Below are 27370 nucleotides of genomic sequence, written 5' to 3' on the forward strand. Positions count from 1 at the left end.
CCTTCGTACGTACCGGGTCCGGGTCCGTTCCGTTTCGTCGACGCGACGACTCGTCGTTCTTCTTCTTCTCCTCCTCTCCTCCTCTCTCTCTCTCTCTCTCTCTCTCTCTCTCTCTCTCCCTCTCCCCCCCTCTCTCTCTGTGCGTGCTTGTGTGCGCGCGTGTGCGTGGCAGGGAACGGGACAATCAGAAACGAGACCGAGGCGCGGGGTCGATGAATATTACATTGTGCTTGGACTTTGGCCGTCGTCGGGCGCAACTTCTCGCGCGCGCGCTTAGGCGTACAGGTCGTCGTCGCCGGCGTCGTCGTTGCCAAACGCCGCTCCGCCACCCGAGCCGCCGGCACCTCCCGCGCCCGCGTTGCTGCTCGCGCCGCCCTCCTCGGGGAAGCGGAACGAGGTGCCAAAGCTGCGCGCCGACTGCAGGTTCTGCGCAAACAGCTCATACTTGCGGATGTCGCCGTCCGACACCGAGCGGCGCGCAAAGCGCATCGCCTCCTCAAAGTGCTCGCGCGTAATCTCGGGCACCGGGTCCTCCTCTTCGACGGCCCCGGCGGCGGCGGCGCCGGCGTCCTCCTCCATCTTGACCTCGCCGTCCTCGTCCTTCTGGGCGCGCTCGCGCTCGCGCTTGATGTCGGCCTCGATCGACTCGCGGATGGCCAGCTTGGCGGCGCGCTGGCAGATCTCGGCCAGGTCGGCACCCGAGAAGCCGTGCGTGTGCTTGGCGAGGAAGCTGAGGTCGACCTCCTTGGAGATGGGCGACTTCTTGAGCGTCGCCTTGAGAATCGACAGGCGCGAGGGCTCGTCGGGCAGCGGGATGTAGATCAGCTGGTCCAGACGGCCGGGACGCAGGATGGCCGGGTCGATCTGGTCGGGTCGGTTGGTGGCGCCGATGATAAAGACATTCTTCTTCGAGTTGACGCCGTCCATCTCGGTGAGGATCTGGTTGATGACACGGTCACCGGCACCGCCAGCGTCGCCGGCCGAGCCACCGCGCGACTTGGCAATGGCGTCGAGCTCGTCAAAGAACATGACGCAGGGCGCGGCAGCCCGCGCCTTGTCAAAGACGTCGCGCACGTTGGCCTCGGATTCACCGAACCACATGGTGAGCAGCTCGGGACCCTTGATCGAGATGAAGTTGGCCTGGCACTCGTTGGCGATGGCCTTGGCCAGCAGCGTCTTACCGGTACCGGGCGGGCCGTAGAAGAGGACACCCTTGGACGGCGACATGCCGTACTTGAGGAACTTTTCGGGGTGCTCGACGGGGTACGACACCGTCTCCTGCAGCTCCTGCTTGACCTTGTCGAGGCCGCCGATGTCGGACCAGGTGGTGGTGGGCACCTCGACCACCGTCTCGCGCAGCGCCGAGGGGTTCGAGATGCCGAGGGCGAAGCGGAAGTTCTCCATCGTGACGCCCAGCGAGTCGAGCACCTCGGCGTCGATCGTGTCCTCGTCGAGGTCGATGAGGTCCATCTTCTCTCGAATCTGCTGCATGGCGGCCTCGGAGCAGAGGGCGGCGACGTCGGAGCCGACGTAGCCGTGAGTCTCGGCGGCGATCTGCTCGAGGTCGACGTCATCGGCGAGCTTCATGTTCTTGGTGTGGATGCGGAGGATCTCGAGACGGCCAGTCGGGTCGGGGATGCCGATGTCGACCTCGCGGTCAAATCGTCCGAATCGTCGGAGCGCCGGGTCGATCGAGTTGGGGCGGTTGGTGGCGGCCATGACGACGATGTTGGAGCGCGCCTTGAGGCCGTCCATGAGGGTGAGGAGCTGCGACACGACACGACGCTCGACCTCGCCCTGGGTCTTCTCACGCTTCGGCGCGATCGAGTCGATCTCGTCGATAAAGATGATGGCGGGCGAGTTCTTCTCGGCCTCCTCGAACGCCTTGCGCAGGTTCGACTCGGACTCTCCGGCCATCTTGGACATGATCTCGGGACCGTTGATGAGGAAGAAGAAGGCGCCGGTCTCGTTGGCCACCGCCCTCGCCATCAGCGTCTTACCGGTACCGGGCGGGCCGAACATGAGCACGCCGCGCGGGGGCTTGATGCCGATGGCCTTGAAGAGCTGCGGGTGTCGCAGCGGCAGCTCGACCATCTCGCGGATCTGGGCCATCTGCTTGCGGCAACCGCCAATGTCGTCGTAGCCGACGTCGGCAAGGTTGGCCTCCTCGTCCTCGCGCTTGACCGGGTCGCCCTCGGTGTGGATGACGGTATCCTGCGCGACGATGCAGAACTCTGCGGGGTCCGTCTCGATGACCTTGAACTCGACGGCGCGCATACCGCCGCGTACGGTGAACGTGTCGCCCTTGCGGACGGGGCGGTAGGCCTCGAGGAAGTAGGGCTTGAGGTAGACGTCAAAGAGGTTGCCGGTGAGGCCTTCGATGCTGTCGTCAAAGGGCAGCACGTGGATGCGCTTGCCGTACTTGATGTCGTGGCAGGCGTGGACGGTGACGAGGTCGCCCAGCTTGACGCGCAGGTTGTTTCTCGCAACCTTGTTGAGGCGGATCTTGGACTCCTCGGTGTTCTCATCGGTCAGGCAGATGAGGACCGTGTCCCGGCGCTTCTTGCCGCGGATCAGGACTGGTGGAGGTGGGATCAAGAATGAGTGGCGATGGACCGGTCAGACAGGCAGCCGCGAGAGACAGAGACAGCGGTGCGAGCAGCTTCGGAGGACAGGCGCGCGCACTCACTGGTGTCGCCGCGGAAGAGGCCGAGCTCCTCCATCTTTTCGGCAGAGAGGCACGCCACCGAGTTGTCGTCTGTCGTCGACTCCTCGACAAAGAGGCGGTTGGGCGCTGTACAGAGGCGAGCACGGTGAGCAGGAGCAGCACAAAGGCACGTAGGAGGGTCAGCCAAGGACGGTCCTGCAGTCAAGACAAATGAGACTGGGCGCGAGAGGGACGCCACGCCACTCACACTTCTTCTGGCGAAGGATGGCGGTGGCCGTCTCGTCCTTGTTGTCAGCCGGCGGCGCCGGAGCGGCCGGGTTCGAAGGAGCGGGGTCAGACATGGTGGGTGTCGTTCAGACGCTTGCGAGTGGGGCAGAGCGGCGTCGTCGGGGTGGCGTTAGGCCAGTAGGAGAAAGGGAGCAGCTCTTGTGGAGAGCGAATGTGGCGTGGCGAGGCTCGTACGGCTCGATCTATGTCGATGCAGAGAGGGTGCCAGACGGAGGTTGGACCAGGAGTATTGAGTGTACGGCGGAAAAGGTAGTGAAGGGTGGTGGTGGCGGTGGTGGTGGCGGCGAGGAAGGGCGGAAGGTGCCAGAGCGCTGGCAAAGAAGGGGTTTGGCTGGGCTGGCTGGCCTGACCTGCGTGGATGATTGACGTGGAGCGGTGTGGGCCCGGGCTCAGCGCCCCGTCAGCCCGCCCAGGCGCAGCCAGCCTGTGGCCTTCTCTCGTCAGAGTGCGTTTGGGTGCGTTGCGTGTGCGCGTGTTGCGCGGCCTCGATCACTGCCCCTTGCCGCTGCGCCCAAGCCATCAGTCCGCGCCCACGCCCGCAACCCCGGCCAGCAGCCCCGGGCCAGCGCACCGATGTGCATGTGGAGGCGTGCCTCACTTTTTGCGCCCCGGGCCCGAGATCCTCTCGGGCCCTTGGCTCAGAGCCAGCGGCGCCCGGCCGGCGACCCACCCCGCCCCCTTTGTCCCCGCCACCACCACCACCACCAGCAGCTTCCCCGTCGTCGTCGATATCACGCTACTCCCCCCGCTAGCAAGCTTGGAAAATCCAAAGTGGCAATCTGGAAAGGAACCTTTCTCTATCTCGATTGGCGCGATCACGCAGGCAACAGGGGCGAACATCGAGCGCGGTCCAGCCGCATCCTCCTGCGTCTGCAGACCCGTCCGAAAGTGGCCCTCTGCTTGCATCTCCTAGTCTTTCCGATCCGAGCTGTTGAGCGTGTGCATCGGGATCACACCCTTGGCGCTGTTGGCGTGAGAACGGTCGTCGGATCCCAGACCCGTCGCCGCCGTCGTCGTCGCCGCCTTGGCCGCCTCGGCCTGCTTGTTTTTCCCAAACGCGTACACCAGGCCCGCCAGAAAGCCCAGCCCGATGGCGCTCGTGCTGCCCAGCGTCACGGGCGGGTCCTTGAAGAAGACCATGCCGCTCACGGCCAGCGGCAGCTTGTTGAGCGCGCCCACCATGCTGTACGTCGTGCTCGACGTGGCCCGGATGCACCACGCCGTCGTGTAGCTGATAAAGACGGCGCACGCGCCCGAAAAGATAATGGCCGTGATCAGGTTGGTACGCTTGTCGTCGGGAAAGTTGGTGGCAATGTTGGCCGAGCTCCAGTCCTCGACCAGGAACGACATGAGCAGCAGCACGGGGATGCTCAGCAGGTTGTTGTAGTACATCGAATCCCAGTCCTTGAAGCCCGTCACCTTGATCCGCTTCCGCATCGCCAGCACCTGCGGTCGGGCGGGACAGGCACGGCACGGGGCGAAAGAGGGTGCGAGGAGGAAAACGGTCAGTCGGGGAACAAGCCCACACCCCAACAATGCGGCCGAGTTGCGACTCACATAAGCCGCGCTGACGATGCAGTTGCAGAACATCCACACGTAGCCGCTCGAGAGCAGGCCCATCCCGCGGAGACCTTCAAAGACGTCGTTGTCCGAGCCGGAGCTGATCTGCGCCGTGATAGCCTCCTTCTCCTGCTTGAGGACGTCCCAGGCGTGGACGGCGAGGCCAGTCTTGGGGTCGGTGGTGAGGCCGCCGCTGATCGAGTCGGGCGTGTGAGGCATCGAGAGGTCGCTGATGGCGGCCGCCTGCGACACGTCGGACCACGCGGCGACAATCGACGAGACGACCATCAGGAGGAAGCTCGAGAGGATGAGCTTCGTCACCCTGCCGCCGAACCACAGCACCTCGCCATAGGCGATGAGGATGATGGTGAGGTTCTTGAAGATGGTGTAGACCGGGATGTTGAGGTGCTGGATCGCCTTGCTGCCCGTGTAGATGACAAAGACGAGCAGCGTGCTGATGGGCGCCCAGGTCTTTGCGTCCTTGGCGTTGAGGCCGCGCAGCTGGATCCAACCGATCCGCTCGGCCGCCAGCACGCAGGCGACACCGACCGTGGACTGGATCAGCAGCACCAGGAGATTCATGTTGAAGCCCGCTCCGGAGACGGTAAACTTGTTGACCACCGTCATCATGATGCTGGCGCCGCAGTAGCTGAAGATGGGAGCGAGCGAGCCGATGCTGACGCCTCCGTCGCCGTCGTGCTTGAGCGCCTTTGCGCCCAGCCGGACGTCATCGCGGCTGCGGCTGCCGGCGTCGCCGTTGAGGAAGGGTGTCCGATCCGATTCCGATGGGCTCGCCGGCCGCGTGATGTCTGGTGTCTGGGAAGACGAACCCTGAGGCAGATCGAGCCTGGTCTCCTGCGGCGCAAAGAAGGAGCGGCTGCCGGACGCCATGATGAGCGTATCAAGTCTGCTGGGCTGTCTCGAGAGCCAGCTTCAAGGGGGTGACGGAGGCGCAGGCGGCTGTCGCGCAGATGGATTCACGGCCACGGGTTTCGAGAAGACGGCGTGCGTCGGAGTGGGTAGCGAAGCTGTGCTTTCTAGAACGGCGCCATGGAGCGACGATCGAGATGGGCCCCGCGGTTGCTTTCGCGTCGGTCGTGGCCGGGTAGTGAGGGGTCTTGGAGCGATGGCAAGGGAGAGCAGGTCGTGATGCGAGGGCGAGGTCGGGGGATGAGGGTAGCGTGGGGGGAGGTGCGGCTACTCTGACTGCGGAGCGCGGGCCCTCGCTCAGAGGGGCGGCACTCGCCCACCCAACTCACACACAAAAAGATGCCCCCCAAAAAGCAGCGCAAAATTCGGCAGCGAGCTGGGCCCGAGCGTCAGGCAGGTCGCTCGACGCCCTCGACCAGGCCAGGCCTGCCGGGCGGGGCCTGCTTTGCGTTCTTCCCGTCGGCCAGCCGTACGCCGAGCGACCAGCAACGCCGTGTGGCATCGGGCGCTCCACCAGCAGAGAGGCGGGCCGGGTTCCAGGTCCGCTCCCGTAGTAGAGCTAGCCGCCAAGTGGAAGGCACCTCCGTCGCGTCGGTCACCACGGTCCCGCCTCGGCCATCAGGCGGGAGCGTCAGGGGGAGCGAGAGGGTGCCAGGGAGCATCACGCCGAGCGGTGGTCCTGCACAGGGCTCGAATCGGTCGGACTTGGGACGCCCGATGCGAGAAAGGCCTGCTTGGCCAAGGTCAAGGGGGGGGCTCGGGCCCGCTGGCAAAGGCCTCGCTCGGTCTGCCAGCCTGACAGCAAGGCCTCGAGGGACGCCTGCCTGCCAGCTGTCAAAAAAGCCAACCAGAGGGGCTCAGGCCAGCAGGCTAGGCCGGCCACAAGGCAGCTTGACAGCGCATCGTCCAACGAAAAAGAAGTGCCAAAGTGTTGGGCTAGATGTGGCCAACCCTCGCTCCGGACACCAACACTACCATCGTCCTCGCCACCACCACGCACCGACCCGCTCCCCGCCAGGTCATCCTTCACTCCCGCCCTCCTCCGACCGCAAGCCGCCGCACGCAGCCCTGCTCGTTCCCGAAGCACACCGGCGCTGGACAGAAGACCACCACCACCACTTTGACCACCTCGACAGACGCAGCCGCAGCCGCACCACCCTCGACACAGCAGCAGAGCCAGCCCTTGTGCCAAGATGTCGACCCAGAACTTTGACGCAAACAAGGCGCAGAACCTGCCGGAGATTGAGAAGCAGATGGCGGTTCGCTGCGTCGAGCACGCGCAGACCTACTGGAACCTCCTCGAAAAGATCAAGCCCTCGACGCTCCGGCTCACAAAGTACGTCGGCCGTGTCGCCGCTGCCTGCTTCTCAGCGCTCCAGAAAAGCTCATCACCGCTCGCGTCTTCTGCTCTCCACCTTCCGTTCCCCCGCCTCCTGCCGACAGGCTCGACGATGAGATCTACGAGGACTTCCAGACCGAGTTCCCAGAGCTCGCAGAGTCGGCCGACCCCAAGTCGGTGTCCAAGATCGACGAGGACGCGATGAAGAGCCCCGCCGGCAAGGAGAAGTGGAGGAAGTTCATCGGCAAGTACGAGAACAAGGGTGAGTCGCGGCCAGAGGTCCTCCCTGACGTGGGCTGAGCGCTTCTGAGCTCCCAGCCGACTGCGTCGCTCCATCGACGAGTAGAGCTGTTCGCGCGAATAGGTGCTCTGCGCCATCATATCTCCGCGACACCGTGGTGTACGGCCCCGAACTGGACGACCTCTTCTGACACCTGCCTTCCGTGACACCCCACTTCTCTACCTGGGCCGGGGCTCACAGTCGCCGACTTCAACTTTGGAACCCTGATCCGAACCGACGCCTCGGACGAGTACACGCAGTTCAACACCACCTTTGGTGAGGCCATGTCTCTGAATTGGCGCCCGGTCCAGCCTGGGACTTTGCTGAACTCCTCTCGCTTCGCTTCCTGTGCCCACCCACGTCTGCCCTTGCCATCGCAGTCACGCGCATGCAGTTTTACGTCTACGAGATTGCGCGATGCCGACGAGGACTCAACGACTGGATCTATGAAAAGGCGCAGAAAGAGGCCGCCAAGGAGGCTGCGCAGAAGAAGTGATGCTCTTGCCTTCTAGTGGTCCGATGAATCGGCAGCATACTCGGGAGGCACCACTCGGACCCGTCGTGGATCTGGCAAGCGTAGGACTGGTGCTTAGAATACGAGAGAAATGGCAGTCGACGACCTGTCCCGTGCGCATCGTTCCGGCGGCCCCTTGACCGGCTCAAGGTAAGACCGAGATTCGGGCCAATGCCTGTCTCGCAGCCATTCTCTGTGTGATGGTCAGAATGCCATCCGGAGTTCACCTTGTCAGGCGCAGAGGCACGGGCCTGTGTGCTTGTGGGCAAGCATATGGGGCCGTCGTTGGTAACTGGTGCGTTCGAGGCCTGCCTCACACGCACGAGAGGCGGGCCAGGTGGAGCAATGTGGGACCGCGGGAGTCGGCCGGCAGAGTCGGGCGCGACCGGCGTCTTCGGGTTGGACAGGCTTGGCTTCCCCACAGAAGGCCTCTCGCTTGGACTCGCTCGACGTGGAAGCCCGAAGCGGGCGCCCGACGAAGCGAGGCGAGGCGAAGCGAAGCGCAGGCGGTAGGCGGCAGGCGGCAGGCGGAGCTACCGGTAGGCTAGGGCTGCCTGCCTGCGGCTCGAGTCAGTCGACGGCGCTGGCCCGCCTTCGGTCAGCCAGCCAGCCATCCAGCCAGCCAGCCAGCCATCCAGCCAGCCAGCCAGCCAGCCAGCCTGCTTAGCTTCTGTGCGTGACTGCGGGGCGAGCGGGCGCCGGGTCGGTCGGGAGACCCGGTCCAGCTGGCTGGCCTGGCCCTGCCCAGGCTCTAATTTGGCTGAAAGCCCGCTGGGCCGGTGGAAGCAGGCCAGCAGCAGGGCGCAGCCGGAGGAGGTGAGTTGCCGGGATCCCCGCACTACTCTGAGTGCACGAGTCACCGCGCTCGACCCTACCTGACTTGGTCAGGTCAGGCCAGGCAGGCCAGGTCAGGCCAGGCCAGGCTGGCTGGCCCGTCCGGCCATTCCGATCCCCACCGCCGCCTTGACTTGCTCTGCCCCGCCCTTCAACCTTCCTCTTTCAACCATCCTCTCTATCCTCTTTTACATAACAGCCTCACCTTCGAGCCCCACACCACGGTACAACCCTTGCTCCCCCTCTTCCACCTGCTCCATCGCCATTGCTCGCCCCACCATGCTAAAGCCAGCTTCCACCGCCCACATAACAAGAGCCACATTCTCGAGATCCCTTCCGGCACTCCACGCCACCATCACAACCGCCGCGGCCCGCACCATGAAGCCCCCTTCCACGCTCCTCTCTCAAGCCGCGGGCGCATCTTCGCGGCGGCACCTCAGCCATACGCCCATCGCGGCTGCCGTCACCGCCGCCGCATCCTCCTCGTCGAGCGCCGCCTCGCCGTCGTGCCCTGCCTCATCATCGTCGAGCGCCGCTTCGACCTTCAACGGCTGCCTCCGTCCCCTTCCAGCCAGCCAACTCGCATCGCCCTCGAGATGCGCCTCGATCTCGCAGCCGCAGACCTTCTCCGCCCTTCTCCGTTCCCACCCAGGCCCCAGTCGTGGCGCCACCCTCATCCTCTCCAATCGCAGCTTCTCCTCGTCTTCCTCGTCGAAAAGACCACACGCCGAGCAGCGCGGTCCAAGAGCTGCCACGCTCGCCGCCGCCCCGCCTTACGGCCGCATCGCAGCTGCCATCGCAGCCCTCAGCATCGCAGCAAACCTCTACCTCCTCTCCAACCCATCCTCTCCACCTTCCTCTGCGAGATCCAACAACGCCGGCGCCTACCTCTACGCCAACCCGACGCTCAAGCACGAGTACGGATCCGCCGCTGACTTCACCAGGGGCATCCAAGACCTCAAGGCCTACTTTGCCAAGGAGACCGGCGGCGCATGGCAAGATCACGTCAGCCAGGACGACGACGAGCTCGAGAGAAAGGGCTACGACGAGAACGGGCACCGCGTCGACTCGGAGGGCATGCGTCCCAGCGTCGTCGTCTGGCCCCGCCACACCGAAGACGTCGTCGAGATTGTCAAGGTGAGTTGAGCCTGGTCTGTCCTCTCTCGTCTCCGCGCTTGTGGCCGCTGCTCGGACATCGATATGGGCCGGGAGCAGCAGGCTCACACGCCATGCCCCTCCCTCCCACTCTCCTTGCACGTCGGTCGATCGCCGGGCAGTTTATCGCCATCGACGCCAGCCTCTGAATGTCGATGATGGCGGTCCGCATAGCGGATCAGGCCTAGCCGCACCGACGCGCATCGAGCTTGCGCTCACCTGTATTTGTACCGGAGCAATCTTATATCCCCCACTACGCGCCTCTTCACTGCTGTGCCCGGGATTGACCTGGCGTGGCGTGCGATTTCTGGTCCCGGTGTCTGGTGGCGACCCGCGGCAGCCTACTTACACTCGTGCCGATGCCCCCGTGCCGACCGCCGCCGCAGATCGCAAACAGGTACAAGATGCCGCTGGTGCCCTTCAGCGGAGGCACGTCGCTCGAGGGTCACTACACGGCGCCGTTTGCGGGCATCTCGATCGACATGTCGCGGATGAACAAGATCCTCGCCTTCCACCCGGAGGACGGCGACATTGTGGTCCAGTCCGGCATCGGCTGGGAGGCGATCAACTCCTTTCTCGCTGCCGAGGGGCACTCGCTCTTCTTCCCGCTCGACCCGGGCCCTGGCGCCACGATCGGGGGCATGATCGGCACCGGCTGTTCCGGCACCAATGCGGTGCGGTACGGAACGGCGAGGGGCGAGCACTTCCTCAATATGCAGGTCGTCCTGCCCAACGGCGAGGTCATCGACACGCGCGGCGGCAGGAGGGCGCGCAAGTCGAGCGCCGGCTTTGACCTGGGCCGCATCCTGGTCGGCGCCGAGGGGACGCTGGGGATCGTGACGCAGGCGACGCTCAAGCTGCAGCCGCGCCAGCCGGCCAGCGGCGTGGCGTGCGCCACGTTTGACAATGTCGAGATGGCGACGCGCGCCGTCAACGAGATCCTGCTGCGCGGCGTGCCCGTCCAGTGCATCGAGCTGCTCGACAACGAAATGATGCGCGCCATCAACGCCAGCAACCTCTGCGGCCGGAGCTACGACGAGCGCGACAGCCTCTTCTTCAAGCTGAGCGGCGGCCAGCGCGCCGTCGAAGAGGCAAAGGCCATGATCACCGAGGCCAGCCTCAAGCACGGCGCCAAGAAAGAGAGCATCGAGTTTGAGGTCGACCCGAAAAAGGCTGACCAGATATGGCAGGGCCGCAAAGAGGCGCTGTGGGCCGTCACTGCGCGGTGCCAGAAGGACAGCGAACGGGTGTGGACGACGGACGTTTGGTGAGTCGACCCGGTGTCGTGGCGGTGGCGATCGACGGGGAAGCACCGCGAGCTGACCGTCGGGACCACACTGCCACTCTGCTGCGCCTCGACCACAGCGTCCCGATCTCGGCCCTGCCACGGCTGGTCCGCGAGACGCAGGCCGACCTGCGCTCGGTGGGCCTCACGTCGTCGTGCGTAGTCGGCCATGCGGGCGACGGCAACTTCCACGGCCTGATCCCCTTTGACACGGCCGATCCCGAGTCGGTCAAGGCGGCGACCGAGGCGGTGCGGCGCATGTGCCTGCGCGCCCAGGACCTCGACGGCAGCGTCAGCGGCGAGCACGGCATCGGCAGCGGCAAGGTTGAGTTTCTCGAGCGCGAGCTGGGCGCCGGCACCATCCGGCTCATGAAGGCCGTCAAGCTCCTCCTCGACCCGCACAACCTCATGAACCCGGGCAAGCTCTACCCAGAGTGATGCCGCCCCGAGCCCGCCGGGGTGAAGAGGGCCGCTCGGCCAGCGTGGCAAGACCACCGCCGAAAGATGACGATGCAGAAGGATATGCTGAGGTTGCATTGCATTGCATTCTTGCGCTGCGGCCGCTCGAACCAGGAGGGCCTGCAGGTGTGAAACGGCGATGGCGATGATGTAGCGGGTATAAAAGCAGGTGCTAAGCAAGTACACGCGATCGAAGGCGAAGAAAGAGAGCGACGTTTGTTGGTACAGAGATGGTGCGGGCGGGCGGGCGAAGAGGGCAGCGAGCAGGGGATAGGATCGCGAGCCAGCCGCGGAAGCTGCGAGAGAGGCGTGGCGCTCGTCGGGGGCTCAGCGGCCGGTCGAGAGGGCCTCGGCCTTTTGGGCCGAGTAGCTCCTCCAGTCGGCGGCGCGCGCCTCGACGTAGGCGAGCATGGCGTCAAAGTCGCGCTCGCCCTCGTACTCTTCGAAGCGGACGCCGTCGGCCCAGAGAAAGATTGAGGGGAAGCCGGGGATTTGCTGCTCCCCGCACAGGTCGCCCTGGGTGATGCAGTTGACGCGCGTGAAGCGGAAGTCGTGCGAGTCGGCCAGGTGCTCCTCGTACTCGGCCAGGTCCTGCCAGACGGGCGCGAACTTCTTGCAGTGCTTGCAGTAGGGAGAGTAGAACTCGACGAGCCTGGCGGTTGCGGGGCAGGGGGACAGGTTGCGCGGTCCAGGTGAGCGATCGGTGGGCAGGAGCAAAAGGGGGCGGCCGGGATCAGAGGCAGGCTGCTGCTTGGGCTATGTACTCACCACATGCCCTTGCTGAGGGTCGAGGTGAAGTTGGACGATGTCAGGCTGGCGAGGTTGGGGTTGTTGATGTCGCCAAACTCCCACTTCTTGGCCTCGGCGGTCGATGCGCCGAGGGCGACGAGGCAGGCCAGGCCGAGCAAGAGGAGCGACAGGGTGCGCCGGAGCATGATCGGGGACGTGCTGTTCGATGCGGGGTGTGCCAACGGCGAAGTTGCTGAGCGCTTTGAGTCCGAGAAGACGGAGCAAAGGTCACGCGGGTCGGGCGAGGTGGTAGAGAGGTTGCCGGGGGGGCAGACGAAGTCGAAGATGTCGGAGCGCTGAAGAGAGTGTAGGAGCGATGGCGAGGCGGCGCGAGAGGAGAAGAGATCAAGGAGTGTCTGTCGATTGAGAGCGGGAAAAAGGACGGAGGATGAGGGCAAAGGGGGGCAGCGAAACCGAAGATGGGCCGAGAGAGGGGGAGGGGCGCGGAGGGACGGGCGGGGACTCGGCGGCGACGAAGGGATGGTGGTGGTGGTGTTTATCAAGTTGAAACGAGCAACGCCCCGGTCGATGGCGACGACGACGGCGGCGGCGAGGGTGCGTGGGCGGTTGCGCGCCGGCTCGACGACCAGTGGGCATCTCTCCTACAACGTACTCGACCCGTTCGACACGGGCGCCACCGACCGGTGCCAAGAAGTCAGGCCGGCCTGGCCTGGCAGCAAGCTGTAGGGCATGTGGGCCAGGCCGGCAAAGTCGATGACGGCGCCAGAAGACGGACCGAAAAGAAGGATCGACGGACCTTGATTGTCTCCGTGCATCTGTCACTTTGCTTCAGCCCAGCTCAGTAGTGCGTCCCAGGCAGCTGGCGAGGCAGCGAGGCAGCGAGTACGAGTACGGCAGCCACGCATTTTTTCAGGAACGAGCCAGCGGTCGCCGCCCTGGCATTCTTGCCAAGAAGCAGCTGGTTGGCCATGCTTGCTGCCTGCCTGCCTCCTATCCCCTTTGCCCGAACCGCCACCGACACTCGACGGTGGCGAAGGAATGCCGTTGGCGGCCTCGGTGATGCAGTTTGAGCGTCGACCTCGTAGGGTGGAAGACCATTCTGGACCGCGCTCAGGCCTGGCCCGTATTGTGCGACCAGACCCTCTCCGAAGTTGGCATAGCAGGTGCAGAGTAGTGCGTCGTACGACCAAAGGGCCGACGAGATCCGACCATTAATTGCTGCTCCGACGACTTCATCTGGACCTGAGAGCCGCTTCGTTATACGCCCATCGTTGGCCACCTGGCGTTCCCCGGTTTGACCTCACCTTCCCCGCGAGACCGCGCATTCAAGTCCGCTTCGCCTGCTCACGCACGGGAAGCCACTCTGGCAGCACATACAGATACCAAGACCACTACGACTCTGGCGGAGCCGGTCCCCGTCGGTCGAAGCGTGTCTCGTCGACGTCGGGACGCTTTGCGGCTCAGCAAAGTGCGCGCGTCGCACAGCCCGTTATCGCACCATGACTGATCCTTTGGCTCGACGACCTAAGGATTCTACCTGCCTGCCTCTAGCAGATGCGTTGGAGACGGGACGCCATGTACACGGCCTGCCATCCCGGCCCTGGATCGTCGAAGCGAAACGTCACGCCGGCTCACCGCGAGCTGCAAGGGGCTCCGCGATCGGAGGCTGGCAAAGCATGTGGCATATCCGCCTCGCCTTGCCTCGTCTCAGCTCGCCCCTACATCCGGCAGCCCGATCCGAGTTGTCTGCTCCTTCGGACCTTGCCTCGCGAGCAACAAGCGTCTCATCTTCCGGACCTTCGGCCGGCAGCATGCTCCGCCCGTGACCAGGTAGCAGGCTCGGTCAATAACAACTCGCCGCTTCATTGCACGCTTGTTGGACTGGTCCACTACGTTCGATTGCGTCAGGTCTTCGACAGCACGAGGCACCGTTATTGAGGGATGGGTTCGCAGTTGATGTGGGTCTTGGCTGGGTCCTGGGGCAATGCACAGAAAAAGTTGAGGCTCTGCATCGTCGAAAAGAGGTGGCGCGCTGTTGGGCGGCAAGAGCGGGGCGAGGACGGCATCGTCAGCAGGCGAAAACGCAGCCGGGCGGGCGCTCAACACCTTGGTGCTGGTCGGCAGCTCACCTTCAAGGGCGATTTCAGTGCAGGTTAATTGGCCGTTGGCCTGCTTGGCGCAAAGGACCGACTTGCCGCTTCCGCGCTCGCTGCGGGTGGGAAGGTTGGTCGTTGTTGCGATGATGTGGTGCGGAATGGAATAGGTAAGCCTGACTGTAGAGAGCGCTGCAGAGTCGACCACGCCACCTTCCCTCCGCGGCGAGGCAGATTGGATTGGTGCTGCGCGCAAGCTGAGGAAGCGTGACCTGGACACCGTCGTGCGCACACACTCACCCATCGAGAGTGAACTTTGACGAAGGATGGGTCTGGACAAAGGACTTTACGTCGCGGTGCGCGGGCGAGTCGAGGCGGTCGATGAGGTTCGAGGATCGTGCGGACCTGGGATGTTGCGGGGGCGGGGGTGCGTGTGAGCAGGGCAGGGGCAAAGGCGAGACCGTTCGATCAGACGTGATGCGACCATGTGCAAAGAGAGCATTAGCATGCTGGTGCACTCACATTGTTGCTGCTGTTGTGCTGTGTTGGATGCTCGTTGTAGGTGGCGTGCTATGGAGCAGAGAGAAGGAGGGGGAAGGGGGGTGTGGTGAGCGGGCGTGCAGAATGTTGCGGGTGCCGGTTACCCCAGCACCACCTCCACAAGTTGGGTGACCTCACAAAAGCGCGGCCACGGTGATCGTCCGCGCAGCGCTCGCCCCCGATTCGAAAAGCCAGGTGCCCGATGCCAAAATGAGCGAGCCAGCCAGCCAGACAACCTGCCAACTTTTTTTTGGCTGGCTGCACGCCCATTTCCGGCCCCCACGGCCCCACGGCCAAAATTTCAAAGAAACTTCCCAAGGGGCCGGCTGGCAGGGTTGGCTGAGCCACCCGCTCTCGCCACCTCCAACTACTGCTCTCGACTCGGGCTGCTCGGATCGCCGCCACTGTTGCCACTACCACCAACCACCACGGGCCACCGCCGCCTACCTATCTCTCTTCAACTCAACCCCGCCTCGGCCCGTATACCCCCCTCCGCTTCGCAAGCCAGAGCGTCGTTCGAGGAGCGCACAGCGGCGATTCTCTCCAACTCTTCCCTCTCTCTTGAACCTCGCCACCACTTCCGACCCCTCTGCACCGTCCAGCCTGCTGCACAACATGGAGTACCACGCCCCCGCAGCGCAGCACATGGTGCTCTGCGCAGACTGCGGCACCCCCATCACGCCCAACAGCGCCAACCTCTGCCTCTCGTGCCTCCGCAACAGCGTCGATATCACCGAGTCGATCCCAAAGCAGGCCACCGTCAACTTTTGCCGAAACTGCGAGCGCTACCTCAACCCGCCCATCAGCTGGGTCTCGGCACAGCTCGAGTCCAGAGAGCTCCTCGCCATCTGTCTCAAGAAGCTAAAGGGCCTCAACAAGGTCCGCCTCATCGACGCCGGCTTCATCTGGACCGAACCGCACAGCAAGCGGCTCCGCGTCAAGCTGACGGTCCAGAAGGAGGTCTTCACCTCGACCATCCTCCAGCAGATCTTTGAGGTCGAGTACGTGGTCCAGTACGGCCAGTGTCCGGACTGCACCCGCCTCGCCGCCAAGAACACGTGGCGCGCCATGGTCCAGGTCCGCCAAAAGGTGGCTCACAAGCGCACCTTCCTCTACCTCGAGCAGCTCATCCTCAAGCACAACGCCCACCGCGACACGATCAACATCGCAGAGCGCAAGGACGGCCTCGACTTTTTCTACACCCAGCGCGCCCACGCCATCAAGATGGTCGAGTTTCTCTCGTCGGTGGTGCCCATCCGCACCACAAAGTCGGAGCAGGTCATCAGCATGGACGTCCACACCTCGTCGACCAACTACAAGTTCACCTACAGCGTCGAGATCGCGCCCATCTGCAAGGACGAGCTCGTGTGCCTGCCCGCCAAGACGGCCAAGCAGCTCGGCAACATCGGCCAGCTCGTCCTCTGCTACAAGGTGACCAACTCGCTCCGCTTCATCGACCCGGCCACGCTCCAGATGGCCGAGATCCCGGCGGAAAAGTACTGGCGCGACCCCTTCCCCTCGCTCGCTGCCATCCCCGAGATGGTCGAGTTCCTGGTGCTCGACATTGAGCCGACGGGGCAGTACGCCACCAATTCGCACGGCGGCCAGAACCGAAAGTACGAGGAGGCGGATGCGCAGGTGTCGCCGCTCAACGCCGGCACGTTTGGCGAGGCGGACGCCGTCTACCACACGCGCACCCACCTCGGCTCGATCCTGCAGCCGGGCGACACGGTGATGGGCTACCACCTGCGCGTGGCCAACTTCAACTCGGAGACGTGGGACTCGATGCCGTCGGACCGCAAGCCCGACGTGGTGCTGGTCAAGAAGTCGTACCCGGAGCGCAAGAAGCGGTCCAAGAACCGCACGTGGAAGCTCAAGAGCATGGCCAAGGAGGCCGAGGACCCGGCCGTCGAGGGCGCCGTGGGGCGCGGCGCTCTGGGACGGAGGGGAGGGTTGGACTCGCAGCGCGTCGAAAAGGACTACGAGCTCTTCCTGCGCGAGCTCGAGGAGGACGAGGAGATGCGCCAGAACATCAACCTCTACCGCGACCCGAAGAAGGAGGAAGAGGCCAGGATGAAGAAGCAGCGCCTCGCCGAGCTCAAGGCGGCCAAGCTCGCCGCCCTCGCCGCCGGAGAGGAGCTCATGGACGACGCAGAGACCGACGACGGCATGACGACCGACGGCGAGAGCGAGTTTGGCGACGACGACGCGCCGCGCGTCCGCATCGACGAGCTCCTCGACGACCTCGAGGAGATGAACATCGAGGATGCACAGTAGTCGACTCGGGCCCGGAGGCCCGGGCAGACGTGGCGGTACCGTGGCGGCACTCGTCCCTCTCGCCATTCAACCATTGCATCTCCGGCCATTGCCTTCTCGTTTCTCAGGGCCGCGTCTGCCCGCCTGCCTGCCGGTCTGCCGGTCTTGCTGTGTGGCTGAGGAAGCACGACTTGGATCGAGCAATTGCAGCGAGGATGATGGAGATGGAGCTATTCTACACATGGGGGGAAACTGGAGCGACCGCGGTGACTGCTGACGGGCTTCTGGGCGTAACGAGACGGGAACGGGAGGCAACGACGGAGCACGGAAACGAAGGGCGTGCGGTGACAAAACAACACGAAGACGAGCGAGCGAGCGAGCGTTCGGGTTGCTGAGGAAGGCAGGCGACCTGGGCCGGCACTTTGGGCCAACACGGCCATCGCGATCCTCGAGCGCGCTGAAGAGAAACGTTAGACGGCGACATCAAGCCGCATAAGCCCATCGCTGGCCCGTCGAGAGCGGCTTCTCCTCGAGGTGGCCAATCTCGGACTCGATGCCGACGTCCTCCTCTCCGCGCTCGGCGGGCGTGAGGTCGTCGAAGGGATGCCAGGTGGCCGTCTTGTCGAGCTTGTACTTTCTCTTCTCGTCGTGCGTCAGGGGCATGTGGGACGTGGAGCCCAGGGCCTCGAGGGGCACGCTGTGGCCGGCGTGGAGCGCGGCGGCGCGCTCGGCGTCGTACTTGCGCCCCACGGCGCCAATCTTGCCGATGGTCTCAAACGCGGTGAGGAAGGCGAGGAGCGAGACGTAGATGCCCAGCAGGTACAGGGCGTTCCACTCGTCCTGCGCCGCGGGGATGGCGGCCATGGCGGCGGCGATGAGGAAGCGCATCGAGAGGCGCATCCAGCGCGGTACGAGGTTGGAGCCGTGGATGTCGAGGTTGCGGTGCAGCAACCCGATGACGCCGATGCACAGCATGACGCACGAGAGCGAGCCGCCAAAGTACCACACCTTGCCGCCGTGGATGGGGCCCGCCGAAGTGACGAGCGTCGAGAGCGAGGCGGCCATCAGGATCAGCGACGCCGTGAGCGGGAAGTGCAGGTGGCCAAACGTGATCGAGGTGAAGCTGTTGCGGCGTAGGGCGTGCTGAAAGACGCGGCAGCCGTCGGCGTCGTAGTAGAGCCAGATGATAAAGAAGCTGATAGCGATGCCGAGCGCGGCGCGTCCAAACTCGGCGTTGAGGCCAAAGGTGCCGTCCGAGGCGACAAAGTTGCTCGAGATGATCGACTCGCCGACGATGAGGATGACAAAGAGCACGTAGCGCTCAATCGAGTGCTCGTGCGAGAGCGCCGGGATAAACATGTGGTTGCCCGTCCGCTTCTTGCGGCCGTGGAAGGCCATCATGGCGCCGGCCACGACGTAGCTCTGCAGCAGCTCGGCCAGGATGCCGACGCACATGGCGATGACGATGATGACTGGGTCGTAGGAGAGCAGCACGGGGAGGTAGATGCAGGTGATGAGCGCCATGGCCAGGCCGTTGAGCCAGAGCGCCGCGCGGAACTTGGGCAGCGAGAGGCCGTAGTAGAAATAGATGCCGACCCGCCAGAGCTTGGCGACCATGAAAAAGGCGATCGCCGAGCCGATGGCCTTGTGGTAGCTCTCGGTGAACCAGTAGTTGTTGACCAGCTCGACGCCCAGGCGCACCTCCTCGGAAGAGCCACCTCCGCCTCCAGACCTCTTGAGGAGCGAGGCGGCGAGTCCGAGGGCACGGCGGTGGGGCTCGGCAGCCCCGCCACCAACCTCCTCGGTCACGGGTCCGACTTCGGCGCCTGTGCTCTCGGCGTAGAGCGCGAGCATCTCGGGCGTTGCCACGACGACCTCCAGGCCAGAGACGTTGGCGCAGTAGCCGCAGAGCAGGATCATCCAGCCGAGCAGGATGATCCTCTCGAGAACGTCGTCGGTGCCGCTGGTGTTGAGGAACCTGAGGGGAGCAGGAAGGATATCGAGCGTTGCCTCCGTGTCAGCGCTCTGGTGGCTCCGCACGACGCCCCCGCCATTCCGCTGCCACACTCACTTTCGCACGTCTGTCCAGATGGAAAAGCAAGGCCAAAAGGAGAGGACGAACTTGACGACGTTGATCGCGGAGCTGCTCTCGGCAGTCGCGTGTCCGATGCCGTTGACGACGGCGACAAAGATGAGGTCGAAGAAGAGCTCGTACTGGCTTGGCTTGCGCTCGTCCTTTTCGCGATACAGATTACCGGCGTAAAGCCACTGCCTGATGACGGGGCGCTTGACGAGGTGACGGAAGTTGACGGGGACGTCCTCGCCGTGCTCCTTGATGTGCGGGCCCGATCGCTTGCCACGGGCATGGACCATGTCAAACAGGCTGCCGGACCTCTCGTGACCGTGGCCGTGACCGTGGCCGTGGCCGTGGCCGTGGCTGTCGATGGCGCTGCTCGCCCTGTTGTGGCCTTCCGCCTTGACTTCGTGCTCGCCCGTCTGCGAGCTCATCTTGGACAGGGGAATCGAGCCGAGTGCCTGACCGACGGGTCGCGTGTCCCACTGTTCGCTGGAGCGGGCGCTCTGGGAGGCGCGGTGAGAATAGGGGTGAGGTCGTTGGTGGTAGCTGTGCTGGTGGTCGGGGTCATGGAGCTGCTCGGTCGTCTCGACGGGGCGCCAGCCTCCGGACTGGGTCCTTAAGTGGGACGAGCCGTGCTCCTCCGGGTAGCGAGTGCCAAAGGGGCCGTAGAGGTTGGGGTCGATGACCTCGCGCTCCTCTTCGTCCTGTTGGAGGAGGATCTGGGCGTTGTCGCGGTCGTCGTCGCCGTCGTCATTGCGCCTGGCGGCGGGAGTGGGGGAAGCGAAGCGACTATGAAAGTTGGCCGACATGACGGCGGAGGGCAGCCCAATGATGGCTCGTACTCAGGCAAGCGGCTTTGTGCGCGGTGCAGAACGAATCGAGGAGCCGTGGGGACGTGTTGCGATAGGCCGTGGGTCGGGAAGCCGTGTGCGATGGCGATGCGGGCGGCAGCGATGCGAAGACGAGACGGGAAACGATGCGAGCAGAGGAAGGGGATCTCAAAATGACCGAGAGAAGGGAGCCTAGTAGGCAGGGTCTGCTCCGATGGGGTTGCTAAGTTGGGAAGAGACAGAGTAGGGCAAAGGCGTTTCCTGCGCGAACGATGACGTTCACGCTCGCATGGATACGAGATCTGAAGGTCGGTTGCGGTGCGAATGAGCGAACGAGGTGGTGCCCAGATCGAGATGGCCACCCGTCCAGACGGCGTGCCAAATGGTGCTATGCGCGAGAAGCCTGATACAGTAGTAGTAGTCTGTGTGTCGTCGGGAGATTCAGAGTCGGTGATGGTCGTGGTGGTGGGTCAGAGACGAGCGACGACCCCCCTTCCCGAGGAACGACGACCAAGCAAGGGCCGGGGACCTAGCAAGCCAGGCCAGACTAGGTCCAGCCTCGGAGCCACGGTGGGAGGTGATTCGTGAGGCGGTGCGGTGCATTTCGGGTGCTGGCCTCCGCCCAGCGTAGGGCCAAGCAAGCAAGGCTGCTTAACCGTTCGTGAATGCGGGGAGCTGCAGACTGCGAGCATATATGCATCGATGTGATATGTCAAAGCAACGGGACGCCCCGTCGCGCTGTGATCACATCCTCATCGCCCCTAGCCCTAGCCTGGCCTAGCCTAGCCTAGCCTCGGTCGTCCGGCAGCGTCGAGGCGTGGTTCGCTCGGGAAAGGGGGCGCGGCGGCCTCTCGGAAGTTTCCAGGGGTCGGGGGGCCCAGCGAGGTAGGGGAGACTCGGTCATGCCGAACCAACACGGACCGCCGCCAACACCGCCGCCCCCGCCCGCGCCGCCGCTTGCCAGCACAGCAGCAAGAAGCAGCAGCAGCAAAGCAGCGCGCCGCCGGCGTCGCCGCCCTGTTTCGCCTTGATTATTGCGCCGTCGGCTTGGCGCTAAAAATAGGCCGGTCCAGGGCGCGTTGGACACAACCCCTCGTCTTTCTGTATGTACAAGAGCACTGGATCGCAGCCTGCGCGGCCGGGCCGAGCCGCTACAGACCTGTAGCACGATGATGGCGAACAAGGCGCGAGTTCCCTGTTCCTGGCGCTTCAGCCCGCAGAGGTCGAGCAACTCCATGCGGCGGGTCAGGTCAGGTCAGGTCAGGTCAGGTTAGGTCAGTTCAGGTCGACCACGTTTCGACGACGGGTGCCCCTGAACCCACTCGCTCGCTCGCTCGCTCCGGCCGTGACGCTGTGATGACGGATCGAGGTCCAATCCAGTCCAAGCGCCGTAGCGTTCGCCATGCGATGGTCCGGGAGGAACAAATGAATACAGGTGAGGCATAGGCAGTAGGGCAAGGGAGCGTATTAAGGTGTGGTTGGATAAGTAACGGGTGACCGACAGGTGACAACTACTATAAGATGAGGGGGTCCGGGTACGAGAGCAGGGCGGGCGGTAGCATCGAAGCAGGCGGGGCCGCCAACGAGGGCGCCCCAGAGCAGGGCAACGGGCGCGGACGGGAAGGTATCGGCACATGTGATCGTCGCTGCGCTGGCCTTACCAGCGTCGAGCGGCGGCGGAGGCGACGACCTTGGACTTGGGCACCTGTTGTTGGCCCTCCTCGTAGTCATCCTCCTCCTCCTCCTCTTCCTCCTCGAGGTGGGCCGACAGGCCATAGTTGGGGCGGTAGCCGCCGAAGCCGTAGAGGCTGCCCATGCTGGGGCTGGCAAAGGTAGAGCTGCGCGACGAGCTGGGCGAGATCGTCGGTGAGGCCGTGGCCGACTCGCTCAGCGTGCCGGTCGAGAGCGACCTCGACACCGACGTCTTGGTGGCTCCGCCGACACCGTCGGGGCTGCGCAGCCGAGGCGTCCACACCATCGTCGGCGTGTTGGCGGTGTCCGACTGGCCGTCAAAGGTGGGCTCGGTGTCGCTGTCGGAATCGGCCGCCTGCATCTGCCCGAGGGAAGAGGGGGCGGGACCGAACCCGGCCTCTGCGTCGGCATCGCCGAGGCGCTCCTTGTAGAAGCGTCCTGAGGGCTGACGCGAGAGCGAGTCGTAGACGTCGAGTTCCATCAGGAAGCTGCCGGCCATCGACGAGTCGCTGGCACGTTCGACGTCGTTCGAGACGCCGCGCGACATGCGCGAAGACACCGAGCCGCGGGCTTCGGCCAAAGCCGGGTCTCGCACGTCGCTGGCCCGCGTCTTGACCTCTTCGCTTGCCCTCCAACTGCCTTCGAACTCGATCGAGTCGATCGAGTCGGCCTCGCTGGTGGATCGATGGCTGCGCACCGACTCGGGCGCCTCGGGCATCTCGCGGCCAGCTGGCAAAGCACGGGGAAGATGGTCGACTTCGTGGACCTGGCGCCTGTCTCGTTGTTGCTCGGCGAAGGCGCCAGCCTTTGCGTCCTTCATGGCTGCAATCGGCGGGACTGACTGGCTCCGGTCCTTGACACCGCCGGCAAGGTTGCCGCCCGACTGGCTCTGTCGGAGAAGGATCTGCGACTTGAAGCTTGACAGCGGCGTCGACGACCTCGTGGCCGCCTTGGAGTGCTGGACGGCATTCTGTGACAGGACTCGGTCGGATAGCGGCTTCGACAGAGACGCGGCAGCCGCAGGCAGGCCCGACGAGACCGATGAGATCGATGAGGCCTTGGAGTCGTGCGTGCGCCCATCCTTGCTCGCAAACGTGTCTGAGCTGAGCAAGGGCGAGGACCTCGGCGAGGAGGCAACGCGCGGCGTGTCCAACGCATCGTTCGAAGGGCTCGCGCTCAGGTAGTCCAGCCCGCGACCGCGCCCAAGCCCAGCCTCGATGGCCTTGGCCGGCGGGGGCAGCGGCGTCGAGGTCTGTGACCGGTCGATGCCCGAGTAGAAAGACATGTTGCTCGACTCTGTCGACGGCGCCCGCGCCGAGCTGTACGAGTCAACGTTGCGGGACTCGTACGAGATTTTGCGCATGATCGACAGCGAGCGTCCGTGGTCGCGACCGGAGGCAAAGGTGTGCGAGAGGTCGGCCATACTGTCGGCGCTGGGCAGCGACACTTGCGATCGGCTGCTCTTGAGACGACTGCCGGGGAAGCGGCCCCAGAGCGAAGGACGGGCAGGCTTGTTGCCAGCCTGCAAGGCGCTCAGCGAGCCAGACGTCGACGAGGCGGAGCCCAACGAGGAGAGCGTGGCTACCGTGCCCGTCTTGGCGGCCAGCGCCTGCGCCTCCCTCTTGGCTTCCTTCTTCTGCTTGGAACGCCCAAAAGAGCGGCCGGTGCCGTTCCTGTTGCCTCCGGCCAACGTCGCAAGCCTGGCTGCGGCCTCGGCGGCCGACGGCGGCGGCTTTGGCGACTTGAGAGAGAGGTCGCAACCCGCCTGAGCCAGGATCCTGGGCACGTCGAGATGGCCATCGGCCGTCGTCATGCGATGGGTAAAGGTGCACTGCAGGCCGGGCCCGAGGATGAACTCGCCACCGAGCAGCTTCATGTCTCCGGGGCTGCGGATCGGCATGTCAAAGAGGCCCTTTTTGATGGCGATCAGGATACCCTTGGTCATGCCGAGCTGGGCGTAGTCGGGCCTTGCGCAGGCTGGCGAGGCAGGCGCGACGAAACAGAGAGAAGAAGAGAGAGGGAGAGAAACGGATGGTCAGTCAGGCGCCGGCTTGGCTGCCACCACCAATATGCTCGCGGCACTCACCGGGACTGGCCTCGTTTGTGCGCATCGTCATGCCAAGAGCGCGGTAGATGTTGCGCTTCGGGTCGGCGTACAGCCGGTAGGGCACCTCCATCACCTGCTTGTACGCCTTCATGATCTGCCAGTCGCCCTGGCCGACGACGACGAGCTCCATGTTGGCCGCCTTGAGGGGCATCGGGTCGATCTTCTTGAGGGACATGGCAAATTGCTGGCAGAAGCCGCACCACCAGTGCCTGAGGAAGCAGACCAGCGTCCTCCGCGCCTTGAACAGGTCGCCGAACACGACCTGGCCACCATCCTCGTCGTAGAGGGTGCACTGAGACGCCTCGAAGAGCTGCAGCATCGTCGGCGGATGGATCGAGTAGGAGCCAGGTGGCGGCGTATCGATCGAGGCAGGCGTTCGCGCAGTGTCCCGCGGGCGCGAAGGTGCAGATGGAAGCACCTTGGGATCGTTGGACCTTGAGCCGCCACGCCTGACGCTCTCGGATCGGCCCGGCGCTCCCGCAGGTTCGACGGATGCCCTGGTCTTGACGCTGGCACCCTTGACCCGGTCCGAGACACGGACCTCTTCTTCAAGGCCCCAGCCGACCGATTGGATCGGGGCATGCGGCCCAGGCACAATGGCGGGGGCCGGCTTCTGCGTCGTCGCATCCTCAGCAGCGCTCTTGGGGCCGTGCGAGGGTTTCGGATGCTGGCTGCCGGCGCGAGACGGCTCCTGGGCCGGCTTTGGATCTCGGTTCAGCAGGACGGCGTTGGGAACCAAGGCTGCCGTCTTTTTCCTCTCCGCCAGCTCGCCGTCCTTGTCCTTGGTCGACAAGTCGTCAAAGACAAATTGCAGTCCTTCAATCTCGAGAAAGGACGGGACCTCGCCCGCGTCCCAGCCTCGGCGGAACTGGCCAGCGCCGCCGGTCGGGGCTGTCGAGGGCCGTTTGAGGTTGGCTCTGGACCGCGATCGACCTTTTGAGCCCGAGGCCTGCGATTCGCCGAGCGCGGACGGGGTCTTTGCCCTGGCTTGCCCATCCGATGTCTCCGTCCCTTGGTCGCCGTCCGCCGTCTCCTCGGCGACACCGCTCTTGACCTGGGCGTCCTGCCTCAGCGATGCAAAAGTCGAGCCCTTCAGCTCCGATTGTGGTGCTGCCTGGGCCGTCGAGGGCCGCACCCGGCGCATCGGCCGCCCCGATGAACTCTGTGGCTGCTTGCCCTTGGACGCCGCCGCCCGTAGCCTCTCAGCCTTCATCTCCTCCATCCGAGCTTGCGCGGCCTCCTGCGCCTTGCGCATAAAGTCAGATCCGCTGGGCGTCCGAGTGTGCGCGATCCGCTGCACCTGCGGTATCGTGGGCGTCTGATCGGGATCCTCGGATGCCCCGGCGGGGCCGACTGTGTTCGCATCGGTCGCCGCCGGCAATGCCGGAGCGGGCATCGATCTGGGTGAGACGGGCGCTGCATCGGCTGTCGAAGGCCGGCTGCTGGGCAGGTCGAAGGCTGCGCCGATCGGAGACTTGACGGATGCTGACGCCGACGTCGAGGCAAAAGACACGACGCTCGCATTGTCGTCGCGAAACTGAAGCGGGACAGGTTTTCTGCGAATCCGGTAGGTGGAGCCGGAATCTCCGGAGGCAGCCGAGCTGGCGCTCCCTCGGCGCAGCGCAGAGTCGAGGCTGGCGGGGTGTTGGGAGTGGTCCAACGCGCCGTCCGAGTGGCTACTGCCGCGCCGGTCGTAAGAGCGGCGCGGCGGCACCGCAAGCAGCTCCGACTTGACGGAGGAAGGCGACAGTAGTCCATCGGCCCTGATGGGCTGCCGTGAGGCTGCAGAGACGTCGGCATTCCCCGCCGGAACCTCGTTGGCGGCGGCGGCGTTTGCCGGTTGCTGCGCCGTTCCGGCTTCGTTTGTATCGCCTGTCCCTCCGCTGAGGTCGGCTCCGCCGACGACGCCTCCTCGGATCGCATCTGTTGGGCTCGATCCCGGACTCGTACTCGAACCCGGCCTCGCCGAAGCTTCACCCTCGCCCCTGTCCTCGGAAGTGGCGCATTCTTGGTCCTTGCTTTGGAGGAGCTCCTCCTCGAGCTCTTCCTCGGGTGAAGGCAGCGAGTCCCTGGCGCTGCTGCTCCGACGCGTGCTGTCGCGAACGATGTCGCCCTCGCTGAGCCGCTTAGCCTGCGCTAGACCGACTCCTGGCACCTCGAAGCTGGTATTGGTGAAGACGGGCAGCGTCTGGCTGTGCCTGCCATCGCCGAGGAAGCTGCTGTGCCTGCGCGAGGATGGGGCGCCGCTCGAGGGGCGCGAGACTGCCGAGAGGTAGGAATGCGACGAGTCGCTGAGCGCCTCTCCTCCGCCGCGCCGGATCCACGAGGCCCGCTTCGAAGCTGGCGCAGCTGCCGAGCCGATGGTGAGCTCGCGCAGACCGCCTGGACTGGCGCCCTCCCGACGAAGTCCGACGTCGAAGAAGGCCGGGGCCGATTCGGGCGTCTTGGGCGACGGGTACTGGTCGCTGTGGACGGGAGCGGTGCCCGGGCGTCTGCGACGTGTCCGCGGCGAGAGGCCTCCGCCGCTCAGAGGAGAGCCTGCCGCGCTCCAGGCGCTGAGGTGGCCCGTGTCGCTAAACATGCCACGCTTCTCCTGCAGCTTCTGCTCGAAGATGAGCTGGCTGCGTCGGTTGGGGATCGATGGCGGAGACCTAACAGCGGCCGCCGTGCGCCGGCTGATGCCCAGACCGACGGCTTCATTGTCGCTCATGCTCCTCGACATGTGGGGAGCGACGCCGTCGTCGTCGGCTGCGATCGCACCCATGGAAGGTGAAGCGGGCAGCCTGCGCAGGCTGAGGCCGGCCTCCATGGCGTCGTTGGGGACCACAATCTCCTCGGTGTCGATCGACTGGATGGACCAGCGCCGCGCCGCCGACGAGGTGCTCGAGCCGGATGCGAAGGGCAGCGCGTCTGCGGAGATGGGCGGCGAGGCGTCGAGCATGGGTGACCCGGAGAAGCTTGGCGAACGGAGGTAGGTGATGGTCATAGTCCTTGGCGAGGGATCCTCTGGCACTCGACGTAGCGAGGCTGTGCGCTGCAGTCCCGGTCTGGTACGGCCGACTGTCGCCGGCGCTGTCGTTCAAAGGGCGTACCAGAAGGGGGACAAGACTACTCTTGGTGCCCTTGCCAGCCGGGCCAGGCTGGAGTCGGTGGCGGTCCGGGTGCAGAGTCAGGATCGTGGCCGGTTGTGATGGTCGATGTGTCGATGGTGCCGTGCGTCGATTGCTCTAGGAAGAGATCAAGGTCTGGTGAGCCGGGTCGGGTCGATTTCGTCTGCCGACAACGCAGGCATTCGGTGCGGTGGACGACGGCGGGCGCAGTTGCTGGTGCTGATTTCGGTCGCTGCGAGGATCCAGAGAAAGAGAGAAGAGAGATAGGCAGGCTGATGTCTAAAGGGTCAAGGTGATGTTCCGATGCGCGAGCGTCGTAGAGGTCCAATGAGGAGACCGGGGCAGTGCAGAGCAGGGAATCCGACGAAGGCGAGTGCCCGTTCCAAGCAGCGAGAAGCGGTGTCGGACGTGGCGCTCTGACCGTGGTGGATGACGGGGTCCGAGGTCCGAGGCTGGTGCGAGCCAGAGTAATGATCGCCAAGCAAGAGTAATGAGCAGATGGAGCGAGGGCCCGAGGTGGGTTGATGGATGGCAACGATGAAGGGCCGGACGTGTGACGGGGCTGGTGAGCGGGCAGGTGATGGTGGTCGAGGTGTAGGCGGC

At 64.8% G+C, this 27370-nt stretch overlaps 9 protein-coding genes across 9 annotated transcripts; 3 read left to right on the plus strand and 6 right to left on the minus strand.

Moving 5' to 3' along the window:
• Positions 1 to 273: 273 nt before the first annotated feature.
• On the minus strand, positions 274 to 3009 carry PFL1_00936 (uncharacterized protein; the record flags this gene model as incomplete). The annotated part of the gene is made up of 3 exons (XM_007878437.1): positions 274 to 2579; positions 2690 to 2794; positions 2916 to 3009. 3 exons carry the CDS (start codon positions 3007 to 3009, stop codon positions 274 to 276), a joined length of 2505 nt encoding a protein of 834 aa, XP_007876628.1.
• Positions 3010 to 3865: 856 nt separating this feature from the next.
• On the minus strand, positions 3866 to 5407 carry PFL1_00937 (uncharacterized protein; the record flags this gene model as incomplete). The annotated part of the gene is made up of 2 exons (XM_007878438.1): positions 3866 to 4402; positions 4514 to 5407. 2 exons carry the CDS (start codon positions 5405 to 5407, stop codon positions 3866 to 3868), a joined length of 1431 nt encoding a protein of 476 aa, XP_007876629.1.
• A 1232-nt stretch (positions 5408 to 6639) lies between these two features.
• On the plus strand, positions 6640 to 7561 carry PFL1_00938 (uncharacterized protein; the record flags this gene model as incomplete). Its single annotated transcript, XM_007878439.1, has 4 exons — positions 6640 to 6782; positions 6890 to 7047; positions 7267 to 7341; positions 7446 to 7561. 4 exons carry the CDS (start codon positions 6640 to 6642, stop codon positions 7559 to 7561), a joined length of 492 nt encoding a protein of 163 aa, XP_007876630.1.
• A 1230-nt stretch (positions 7562 to 8791) lies between these two features.
• On the plus strand, positions 8792 to 11291 carry PFL1_00939 (uncharacterized protein; the record flags this gene model as incomplete). The annotated part of the gene is made up of 3 exons (XM_007878440.1): positions 8792 to 9550; positions 9955 to 10835; positions 10934 to 11291. 3 exons carry the CDS (start codon positions 8792 to 8794, stop codon positions 11289 to 11291), a joined length of 1998 nt encoding a protein of 665 aa, XP_007876631.1.
• A 348-nt stretch (positions 11292 to 11639) lies between these two features.
• PFL1_00940 (uncharacterized protein) lies at positions 11640 to 12247 on the minus strand (the record flags this gene model as incomplete). The annotated part of the gene is made up of 2 exons (XM_007878441.1): positions 11640 to 11964; positions 12081 to 12247. 2 exons carry the CDS (start codon positions 12245 to 12247, stop codon positions 11640 to 11642), a joined length of 492 nt encoding a protein of 163 aa, XP_007876632.1.
• A 1746-nt stretch (positions 12248 to 13993) lies between these two features.
• On the minus strand, positions 13994 to 14965 carry PFL1_00941 (uncharacterized protein; the record flags this gene model as incomplete). Its single annotated transcript, XM_007878442.1, has 5 exons — positions 13994 to 14094; positions 14192 to 14271; positions 14456 to 14560; positions 14678 to 14725; positions 14940 to 14965. 5 exons carry the CDS (start codon positions 14963 to 14965, stop codon positions 13994 to 13996), a joined length of 360 nt encoding a protein of 119 aa, XP_007876633.1.
• A 345-nt stretch (positions 14966 to 15310) lies between these two features.
• On the plus strand, positions 15311 to 16972 carry PFL1_00942 (uncharacterized protein; the record flags this gene model as incomplete). Its single annotated transcript, XM_007878443.1, has 1 exon — positions 15311 to 16972. The coding sequence occupies one exon, from the start codon at positions 15311 to 15313 to the stop codon at positions 16970 to 16972; it is 1662 nt and encodes a 553-aa protein (XP_007876634.1).
• A 462-nt stretch (positions 16973 to 17434) lies between these two features.
• PFL1_00943 (uncharacterized protein) lies at positions 17435 to 19837 on the minus strand (the record flags this gene model as incomplete). Its single annotated transcript, XM_007878444.1, has 2 exons — positions 17435 to 18929; positions 19023 to 19837. The coding sequence occupies 2 exons, from the start codon at positions 19835 to 19837 to the stop codon at positions 17435 to 17437; spliced, it is 2310 nt and encodes a 769-aa protein (XP_007876635.1).
• A 1678-nt stretch (positions 19838 to 21515) lies between these two features.
• PFL1_00944 (uncharacterized protein) lies at positions 21516 to 26643 on the minus strand (the record flags this gene model as incomplete). Its single annotated transcript, XM_007878445.1, has 2 exons — positions 21516 to 23527; positions 23637 to 26643. 2 exons carry the CDS (start codon positions 26641 to 26643, stop codon positions 21516 to 21518), a joined length of 5019 nt encoding a protein of 1672 aa, XP_007876636.1.
• Between the last annotated feature and the right edge of the window lie 727 nt (positions 26644 to 27370).

Source organism: Pseudozyma flocculosa, assembly GCF_000417875.1.
Source record: "Pseudozyma flocculosa PF-1 unplaced genomic scaffold scaffold00002, whole genome shotgun sequence".
NCBI classification, from domain to species: domain Eukaryota; kingdom Fungi; phylum Basidiomycota; class Ustilaginomycetes; order Ustilaginales; family Ustilaginaceae; genus Pseudozyma; species Pseudozyma flocculosa.